General features: G+C 32.6%; 2 protein-coding genes across 4 annotated transcripts in view; one reads left to right on the plus strand and one right to left on the minus strand.

The window, feature by feature from the left end:
* Positions 1-3,330: 3,330 nt before the first annotated feature.
* On the minus strand, positions 3,331-6,318 carry LOC102592625 (mitochondrial zinc maintenance protein 1, mitochondrial). Its single transcript, XM_006359313.2, has 2 exons — positions 6,008-6,318; positions 3,331-3,819 (listed from the first exon to the last, which is right to left on the minus strand). The coding sequence occupies exons 1-2, from the start codon at positions 6,255-6,257 to the stop codon at positions 3,743-3,745; spliced, it is 327 nt and encodes a 108-aa protein (XP_006359375.1). The 5' UTR covers positions 6,258-6,318; the 3' UTR covers positions 3,331-3,742.
* A 2,468-nt stretch (positions 6,319-8,786) lies between these two features.
* Positions 8,787-11,205, plus strand: part of LOC102592958 (serine/arginine-rich-splicing factor SR34-like) — a 7,338-nt gene continuing 4,919 nt past the window's right edge. For all 3 annotated transcript variants that reach the window (XR_368252.2, XR_368253.2, XM_006359314.2), the window contains exons 1-7: positions 8,787-8,883; positions 9,282-9,370; positions 9,647-9,712; positions 9,817-9,891; positions 9,986-10,115; positions 10,200-10,246; positions 10,365-10,422. Coding sequence is in view for 1 of the 3 variants with exons in the window: in XM_006359314.2 (XP_006359376.1) it covers positions 9,287-9,370; positions 9,647-9,712; positions 9,817-9,891; positions 9,986-10,115; positions 10,200-10,246; positions 10,365-10,422 (460 nt within the window). In the remaining 2 variants the exon portion in view is untranslated. The remainder of the gene's footprint in view (positions 8,884-9,281; positions 9,371-9,646; positions 9,713-9,816; positions 9,892-9,985; positions 10,116-10,199; positions 10,247-10,364; positions 10,423-11,205) is intronic.

The following is an 11,205-nucleotide window of genomic DNA, read 5'->3' on the forward strand; positions in this document are numbered from 1 at the left end:
CCGTGCCCGGTGAAATGTTGCCACATAAAATGGGACGGAGGGAGTAACTTTTTTGGACCCATTTGGACATGAGTTTTTTATTTTAAAAAATAAAGTATTATTTAATTATACTTCAATTTTAATTAAAAGTGAAATAAAAGTTCTCAGCATAAAGTTATTTATTTTGTCCATTTCAACTTCAAATATTATTTCGTCCGTATCAATTTATTTATTTGACTTTAACTTGATATTTTCGCTGTCTATCTTTACTTGTCTATTATATTATGTCCAACAATACTTGTTCAATTTATAAAATCAATTAATAATTTATCATTTTTGCCTATTTCACCCTTGATACTCTCTCTATCCTATAATAGTTGTCCACTATTGATTTAACATATCCCTAAGAAACAATAAATAATAGGCATAATATTACTCCTATATTATCCTTTGACTATATTATGCTTTGACTTTATTAAATTTGACTTTATAAATAATCTCTTAATTTTTAAATTAGACAAATATTGTTGGACAACTATTTTTAGTATAGTGGACAGCTATTGTTGGACAGGGAGTATTAAAAACTGTTCATTTTTTAATATTTATATGACTTATATTCAATAAGGATAATTTGGTAAAATTACCCATATCATTTACTGCTTCTTAATCCACGTGTCAAGTCAATATTGGACAATTATTGTTCGACCGAAGGGGTATGATTTTTTTTTTAATCTCGTAGTTTTAAAACTAAAGATATGTAAAATGTAACAAAATATCTTTTAATCTTGTCGTATTAAACATGTCATGTTAAAATCTAAAATTAAAGAGTTGTTTAAAAAAAACACATTTTTTTTAAAAAAAGAAAAAGATAAGGCAAATAAATTAAAATAAAGAAAGTATTTTTTTTCAAGTATTACTCAAATCATAATCTACTTAATAACTGTTAATATATTTTATTTCTACATTTGTATTCTTATGAATGAATTTCTTTTAAATTTACAATGTTAAATATATCAAAATATTTATGTGATTATAGAAAACTTGATAGTAAAATATAGAATTTACAAATTACATAATTTTAAATATGAAATGATTTGTTTTTAGGACAAATTAACAAGAAAATAGTATCACATAAATTAGGGATAAGGTACAAGTACCCCTTAAATTATGATCGAAATTCTAGAGACACATCTTAACTAAACAAAGGTATTATTATCTCACTGAACTCATTTTTTGTTTGTAATTTTTTACACCTTTTTGGCCTGTTTGTGATTAATTAAATGTTAAGTAATTATCCATGAAATTAATCTTATAGTAACAAAAAAGAATTTATGTATCAACTGGTGTAGTTTCCTATTGAGCTGTCAACATCCTCAACCCAATCAGACACATTTTGCTTAAAATATTCATAACAGATCTAGTTTGACTTCAGTGGACAGGGAATAGTTTTTTTTATTTTTTATTATTATTAATTATAAATTTCGAGTGTGAAATATTAAAATGCAATCACAAAATAAATATAAAAAATATATATAATATGGGTATAATTTTAGGTATCTTTTAATACATGTATTTGATGTATTCTTCATGATTTTGAATGATTGAGAGAGATATGTAACTCCCTAACCATCGTAGAGAATACACAATTCAATTACGTATGAATTTTCTTGCTTGGTTTTGATTGATTCATATGAGTTATTATCAATCATATTCATGAGATAAATATGATTATCCACTCTCGATAAGAAAATCTCGAAATACGAACCTTAAGAGTAGAAAAAAATCACGTTGGAAAGTGTTTTTTCTTTAACGAGTCTTTATGTAACGTGAATACGAATTAGTTGAAGTTCCAAAGGTTCAAGTATGAATGAAACATTGCACTTGGTTTGAAAGTTTCGTTTTCAGTATGTGTTCCTTTCACTAACTAACAAAGGAGAAATTACTTTCAAGAAATATTTCATACAATTAGAAAGGAGGAAAAAAACTATACAATGATTTTGTATTTACTCATTGGGTAGGTTCATGTATACCTAACATCAAGATTAACAATAGTTTTAAAGTAAATAAAGGTTTTAAGCATGCAGTCGTTCAAGTTTTAAAACATAATGGAGTAATTACTATGCTTAATTTGTTGAAAGTCATGTAGTTCATGACTTATAGTATTTTAATTAGAGGTAATAGGAAAAACATTCCATCATAAAATCCTGAGTAAATAGGGGGTCGTTTGGTAGAGTGTATTAGGAGGAATAGTCCATATATCGTTAACTTTGATTTTGTCCCTTATTTTGGTCAACTTTGTCCTTTTCACGTCATTTAGATTCCGGACTCTTCTATTATTGATGGCCTGCCCTGGGAGCTGGAGCTGTAGCCTGGAATTCAAGGGAAGGATCATTGTTGTTATTAGAAGAAACACTGATCGAATCAGAGTAAATAATAGGTCTCTCTTTGCCAACACCTGGGGTTATGGGGGATGGATGGATCATTCCATCCTTAACCACCAGAAGTCTAGAGTTCGAACAATAGAAATGAAATAATTTCTGACCCTTTTAATGAGCCTTACGAGATTCTAGCAATCACTGCACATATGGTTCTTGACAATGCATCCCCCTCCCCTCCCCACACCCCCTCTCAAAATTGGGGATAGGGGAAGGGGAAATGGGGGAGGGGGAGTCAACCAACTGAGCTACTAACATTCTCCGTTTTTGACGATGCATAATCCAATGCAAGGTTCTTGTAGAGCCTATTTGGAGTTGTTGGATGGACAGACTCCAAGTAATTTGTTGTCAACATGCTTCCTTTTATCTTTATAACTGAGAAACACTGTTTTATCTTCAAAACTCAGGGATAACAGGTGGTACCTCTACCCTCGTCCCTCGCTACCTAAATGCCACCAGGTTCAAACTCGTGAAAGTACACTCACTACGATCTCATTCTGTACTACCTATGCCATTGAACTAAAAGCCTCGAGATCTCGTCAATGATCATCTTATAAGGGGAATGACAGTAATGTCCCTATACAAGAAAGTTTCTTTGGGCAGAAAAGGAGCAAACTTGTGGGGTAGTACTTCTCTGTGTGACATAAAGTTATTTACAGGGTGAGATCAGTTAAAAACTAAATATACCAAGTAGGAGCTTGTCAACAGGATTGAACCTGAAAGGTGTATAGCAGTAATGTCCCTGTATGAGTTCTAAGACTTTATATACTAGTGATTCCTTTAGGTAAAAGATCAAGGATCTTTTGTGCTACTATTTTCCTCTCGCGAGTTTTATACACTGATCACATAAAAAATATTTACACAATTGGATCACATAAAGGTCAATTATAGGTAAATGTTCACACTGCGCATTAACTGGTGCAAAAAGGGATCATACCCAATTGGAGCAAGGCATATTACACTCATTGTGCAAATATTTTACACTGTCAGCAAATAAAACTTAAAACTGTATTTAGTGGCACATTTGGTCCAACTAACCTTTTAAAATCATTCATCACAGTAGCCATGTTTAAGCAAAGCTGCATCTGCTTGCTTTCTAGGTGGTTGTGGCGACACAAAGGAGAGAGAAAGAGATAGATGGATGCAATATCCACTAATTATGGCCTAAATGTAACAAAAATAGGAAAGACTGAAACGCCATGACCTTGGAGAAAGCAGAATCTCTGAGAAAATTTCAAGTGGAGAAACTCAAAAGACAAACTCACGGTTTATGAAAGATAAAAGTGCCAACACAGCAGTCTAAATGCTCTAAGCTTCCTTGAATATGCTCAAGCAGACTTATTAAGAATCTCTTCAGAAGGAATCTCGAGCGTTGCTCCAGCATGTTCTTTCTCAGGCTTCACCACTGCAGCAAATAACATTCCAATATTTGTCAAAGAGGCAGCAGAAGTGAATCAATGCAAGGAAAGAGCATCAGGAAACTTAGCAGATACAGGAGAAAATTATCAAAATGGTCCTTTAATGTACGGGGGTTGGACTGTTTTGGTCCTTCATATATACCCCACTTCAAGGAAATGGTTCTTAATGTTTGTAAAAAGTGGACATCTTTGATCTCATGTCCTAAAACTATAATGGTTCTTAAACCCATCATATTCTTAAAGTTATGGGTTCATACCCAATCATTTATTGCAATTTTCGTGATCTTTTACATATAAAATTATACTCCGCATCAAAAGTACCGGGTTATGAACCCGGTACCTTTGAACTGCTCAACATGGGAGCAGAAAATTGGGAAAGAGGAACCTGCAGTTCCAAAGGACACAAAAAGGATGAGGATGATTATCCATAATCAGCCTTGGCTAAGTTTATGGTGGGAATTATGATAACCTTTCGTTCAGCTTTTTTCAATCTTCTTCAAGTAACAAAATTGGGCACTGAAACAATTTTTTTTGAGAAAAATTGGGCACTGAAACAATCCAACACGGTATTTTGGCAAAATCCCCGGATGGCCTGCAGTTGTAGCTCTCTCTTTTACATGCAACCAGTGATTTTGCAGACATGGAAATTGAACTTTGTCCAAGAAAAATGTAGTATCTGAGCCTCAATTTTTGAGACTGGAACTTGAAAATTCTTGCGCTTTGAAATCCATTTAATTTAACAGATATGTAAGGAGGAACCATAGTTTAAGGGTATGAGACCAAAACTATACATTAAGCACTATTTCTATTGAGGGGTACATATGAAGGACCAAAACAGTCTAACCCCTTTACCTTGATCATTCTCTCTACAGAACATACTTTCAATTAGTGTAACTGATAACTGTTGCAAATTAAGGAAATTTGGATGGTAAACAGAAATAAAGTAAGAAACCAAGATAAAATGAATCACTACTCTTTATAAGTTATTTGACATGACAGGATTCCTAATTGATTTAGGCAACACTCACAAGACACAATGCTTGAGTTTTTTACATTGTTTTTTGAACGGTGAAAAGATGTTGCAGAGGGTAACAACAATGATTGAGTTTTACATTTATGAGATCGAATAGTTCCCAAGGCTCTTTAGAATAAGAGCCTCCAAACTTATGGTATTTCGACTTAACCACAAGTTGACAAAAGTAATATTTGAAAGTTTGTAACTTGCCAATTATTATTTTTTTGAGAAAAGGAAAGTTTGTAACTTGCCAATTATAGATCACCAATCAGACAATTCCAAAGAGATGTGTCTCAGTGAAAAGTACACAGCACACTTCCGAATGGTCATGTATTTACTAGTGGAGACTGGGAATGTCTTAATGAAAATGCCTTTTGATGGGTTTTGGAGGCAAGATCTTAAACAAAATTAGCATACTCTAAACATAAAATGTCTTGGAACCAAATAACCGGTGCCCACACTCTGCTAAAGATTTAAAGCATTAGAGAGTGCCTAGGCACTAAAACTTTAGAGAGTGTGCCTATCCATTATCTACTACTGGTGTAGTCCCAACTTAATGTTTAGGCACTATCGACTAGACACTGTTACAAATATCAGAGACTGCACTTAAGCTGATCCAGCCACAGTTTTATGTTATGGAACTAAGTCTAGTTTTTAAAATCTCACAAAATGTTACTATGTCAGTTATCTAGGTAAATAAAGTCAGAAGTCCCCAATATAGTTAGTATTTGGTCTAAGCTAAAAAACCACAAAAAATGAAACAAAAAGATAGCACCATTCAAAGTAAGATGCTGCATGCAATAACTATTGTTTGAACTTGTTCTTTACAATTGTGCAGTTTAGAGGTTTGGGAAAGTCGTAAGCTATCGTACCAACCTATGAACACACTGACCTGAGCTCTAACAAATAACATAACCACATCCAGTAATACATAAAGTCATTGAACTAAGCTGTAGTATGTAATTTAATCTTGTTAAAATTGTCATCATGAAACATGTGTTTGCAGAGTTCCACATCAATCTGAATCATATGCTTTCAATGAAGGAAAACATGTCTTTGAAGCAATAAAACAAACACCTGGTGTGCGCCAGCATAATATCAAAAAAAAGAAGCAAATGACATTGATAAACGCAATAATATGGAGATTTGGGGGTTTATACCGAAAGCACCGGAAGGTGTAGCTTTGGCTTGGATAATCATAGTAGATATGAACGAAGAGGCCTCAGTTGCATCCTCCAATAGCCTCTGAATATCAGCCTCCGATGAGACGTGGCGATTCTCCTCGAATTTCTTTCTGACCTCGGCGGCGGATTGTTGGAGCATGAAAGTATCTCCGGCGAAGGCTTTGTGAGTGGCCTTCAACACTGATCTGTAAGCTCGAAGGGCTTCTACTGCTCTCCCGCTCACCATCTTCTACTGATCAAAATGGTCTTTGGGTTGGACTAATTTGATCTTTTATATATGCCATACTATCTAAAAATATTTTAACACTTCATATAGATCACATAATTGATATAATTATTAATGTATTGAAATAGTAATCATTTTAATCCATAACTTTATTAATTAAAAAATAAAGATGCAAATACAAAAAGGGAAAACTTACCAGAATACACAACTTATTTTACCATATTCTTCAAAATTTCCTACAATTTAAAAATTTTACAAAAAATTCTGCTCTATCCTATTCTCGGATATATCACTTTACGCGATGTATCAAATTTTTGGATACATCATTTTACGCTATATAGGTTGGATACATTACTTTAGCGCGATGTATCAGTTAGATATATCACTTTACACGATGTATCAAAATATATGCGATATATTAGGACGATGAGTGATGTATCCGAAATCGAGATGCGATGTATCGAGACATTGAGAGATGTATCCGAAATCAGAACGTGGAATATCGGGATGTATCCGGATTCCACCAAATTTAAGGAATTTTTGTAATTTGAAAAAAGAGCAGGAATAAGATGTAGTTAGCTCTTAACACTATCAAATTTGTGTAAAATTCACTAAAAAAATTGTTAAGTTTAATTAACAACTCACATGAATTGTATGAGAACATAAAAGAATGAAAGTGAGATTTTATGACCATAACTAAAATTTATTTAATATGATGAGAAGAAAGGTTAACTGTTGTTATTTTTAATGATTTTTTTTTTATCAATAATTGACATATATTTTCACATGAATTGTATGAGAACATAAAAGAATGAAAGTGAGATTTTATGACCATAACTAAAATTTATTTAATATGATGAGAAGAAAGGTTAACTGTTGTTATTTTTAATGATTTTTTTATTTTTTTTTTATCAATAATTGACATATATTTTACCTTTATAGGTTTAAAAGATAAAATATATTATATATAAAAAATTAATCATAATATCTCAAAAGAACGAATATTATGATAAAGATCGAGATAATGATTTCCAAGTCATAAGGAGAGATTGGTGAGGTGATTAGAGACCATATATGCATATGGATATCAAAATTTATAAATTTATATGCGTATGCACTACAACAATTTAGAGTAGTATATATATTTACCATCCTATGTGGACTGAAGTTATTAAAAGAAGAATCTCCAATCACTAAGAATAAATATCGAGTCAAGTGATGTCATTTCCATGATTAAAACTAATCATCTACCTTATAATAACATTGTCTTTGAATGTAAATGCTTAATGCAAAGGTTGGAGACGTCAACTCTCAAACATGTATTAAGGAACAAAACAGATCTAGTAACAGATACTTAGGCTAAAGATAGCGCTCGGGGAAGTTTTGTGAATGATCATGTATTTTTTGAAGCTTCTCCAATATATACAACACATGCGGTTGAAGTAGACACTTCAAGAACTACTTTTGTTAAAGAATTTTCTAATTATAATATTGACATTATTGGTCAACTATCAACCAATACTCTCAAATCACTGAATCATGACATCTCTAAATTTATATCAATTTCATTTATATATTAAATAGCATACTTAACAAAAAGAAAAACACTAAAAATAATATCAATAAGCTCATAAAGTTATTAATATGAACAACTTTTTTATAATATAAAAAAAAGACTAATAAAGAGTGAGCATAATTCTTAATCTCACAAATACAAACATAAAGTATATTTTAAGTTTTAACTTGAAATGAACCCTAATTAAAAAGCTACTCACAATAATAGTATCATACACATAAAATATATCTATTTGCATCCTATTTTTTTTATTTTTTTTTATCTAAGCCTAATATCTCCTATCAAATGCAATTTAGCATTAAAGAAATTACATCATATAATTTATACTCCAAATAACCTTTTTTTAGGTGAACATGTGAACATCTTAAATAATCACTAAATACAAGTATTAATATATTAAATTATAATTAATACAAATTAGTAGTATTAATAATATTTTCTTATGATTCTACTCGTTAAATATGAATTCAATTGCATCCAAGAATAGAATTTAAGGGACAATGAAATGCGTTGAGATTCATGGAGTCACATGATCAAATCACAATAGAGACAATAAACACTATTCCATCCGTCCAATAATAGTTGTCTACTATATTATTTTGGGATGTCCAACAATATTTGTCCACTTTATGAAATCAATGGATAATTTTACACTTAATTCCTAATTTACCCTTATCATTAATTAGAATTTACATAGTCATTTCTCTATTACATTTTTTAAGACATTGTATTTATTGTATTTAAAGGGTGATATAATAAAATTATCCTTCTATTTATAGTTTCCTAAAAAGTGTACAAAGTCAATAGTAGATAAGTATTATTGAACGGAGGGAGTAGTAATTATTTTTCATGAACTAGAATTACTTGGTGGAAATTTCAAAAAGAATTACTACAAGGGTCTAAGTGTTAAAACATAAACATACAGGGAGTGATTTGCAAAAAATGAGGAACATGCTGCTTTCTTCACTATATCCCGCCCGACTTTATTTCTTAAAACCCTAATCTTCAAAATTTCCTCTTCTTTAAGCTTTCTGCTCTCGATCTTCCCAGGTATGTTCTCTAATGGAGGTTACATAAATCGTTTTTTTTTTTCGCTTTAATTGATATAATCATCATTACATCGTCTAAATATAGTTCAACTTTTTCCTTCTTTCCCATTTACCTTGCTTGTCAATGCAAAAATGTCCGGGTTGTATAAATTAATGTCAGTAAAATTGTGCAAAGTTGCTTTGTTTATTGTTCTAGCTGATCAAGCTACGTTTTGTGACTGAAATTGGCTTTGCAACTGAATAATTACAAGAGTTGAAGATTTTTCTCCTTTTTCTTTTCCCGTTTTGCCCCTAGAGAGAATGTATGAATTGTATTAAGTTAGTGTTGTTTTCAATTAACTGCAGGAAGTTCTTGTTTTTTGTTCTTGTCAGTCAATTTACAGTAGTTTTCCTTTTCAGGAACAATGAGTCGGTCGAGTAGGACACTTTATGTTGGCAATCTTCCTGGTGATGTTCGTGAGCGTGAAGTGGAAGATCTATTTCACAAGGTGCTTATACTCGAGATGGATCCCTACGATCTTTGATATCGTTTCATTATGCTTAATACAAAAAGATTTTTTTTTGAGTGAAATGGGTATAAATAGAGTGGAATGGATATAGGGAATTCAGTATACCCAATCTCAACTAGTTTGCGATTGAGGTGTATCGTTGTTAAGGTTTTGGAGTATTTTTTGTAAGGCTTGTGCAAATGTGTAATTGTTCTATCACAATTTAACAGATTTCAACTCTTAGAAACTTATAAAAAATTTGATGTGTGAGTGCAGTATGGCCCGATAGCTCATATTGAGCTGAAAATTCCACCAAGACCACCTGGTTATGCTTTTGTTGAGGTGAGTTTGAGATGCCTTGGTTTAGATGGATTTCATTAGATCAGGATGCTCTGTGTCTTTTAAAAAGCTATTCTGACCTTTTATTGGTGGCAAACTTTTAACAGTTTGAAGAGGCTCGCGATGCTGAAGATGCTATTCGTGGTCGTGATGGCTATGATTTTGATGGGCACCGTCTGCGGGTCAGTCAAACTTATAGTAGCATATAATCTACATAAGGTTACTTGTATTTTCCTTGTTGGATGTTGATTCTATTACAATTGCTCATACTGGCAGGTTGAGCTTGCACATGGCGGGCGTGGTAACTCATCATCAAATGATCGTTATGGTGGCGGCGGCGGCGGCGGTGGTGGCGGCGGCCGTGGTCAGCGTGGTGGAGGAGTGTCCAGACGTTCTGATTTTCGAGGTGTGTCTTATGGTTTATGTGCTTTGTACATTGTAATACATGTTATATCTTTCTTATGTTTTGATATCTTTTGTTGTATTTCAGTGTTAGTTACAGGATTACCCCATTCAGCATCGTGGCAGGATCTCAAGGTGAGTCTGTGTCTTTGAGTTGGGAATAATAGGGACATACCAAGAAAGTGATCCTCCTTTCCCCCCTCAAAATTATTCTGTAATTTCTGAATGTTGGTAACTTTTATTTCTTATGTAGGATCACATGCGACGTGCTGGGGATGTTTGTTTCTCCCAAGTTTTCCGTGATGGGAGTGGTAAGATTTTAAACAGCTAAAGACAGATTTATTTGTTCTCTTTGAACTGGTATAATGGTTTAACTGTCTAGCATACCTAACTCCTCCATGTGGAATGGGAACCTACAATGACACACCAAGCAATGCGTTTCTGATGTGAGCCTACAATGGTACTCAACAATTGTACTGATGATTTGGAAAACGACCCTGTATACAAACTGTATACCAAAAGATGGAGAATTTTACAGTAACATACTATTTCTTTTCTTGCTTATCGTGGTTGACCTGTCTTAGCAATAGGTTAAGGATGAGTTTTTCTTTATATCATAGTGTAAAGTAGTGAGTTTATAATCAAGTAGTATATTAAGGGTGCAAGTCTATCATTGCTTATTATTACTGTCATTCTTTCCATGTTTAGAGCTTTGGTAATAACTGTGGGTTCATACCTGGGATATCTGATGAATTTGGAAAAATACATAGGAGATCTATGACTCATAATTTGGGTTTTCAGGTTTCTCACTTTTGGTTTCTCTTATATAAGCTGATAAGTCTTTCTGTGTCTAGAAAAATGTTTATAGAAGGAAAAATAATATAGGAGAAATCGTCTCTTCAGAAAAATATAGAGGAAATAATCATCGACATATTAATAATAATATTACTTGATGAAAACAGGACAAGATCATGACAAACTGGAGGGGAAAATATGCAGGTGGAGCAAAAAATTGGGAGGACAGATGGCAATCTAAAGATATAAAAGAAACACCGAGTAGGAAAGAAGCACAAGTTAGGTGGGTTATGGTTCCT

This window comes from Solanum tuberosum, unplaced genomic scaffold (assembly GCF_000226075.1).
Source record: "Solanum tuberosum cultivar DM 1-3 516 R44 unplaced genomic scaffold, SolTub_3.0 scf00298, whole genome shotgun sequence".
Taxonomy (NCBI): Eukaryota; Viridiplantae; Streptophyta; class Magnoliopsida; order Solanales; family Solanaceae; genus Solanum; species Solanum tuberosum.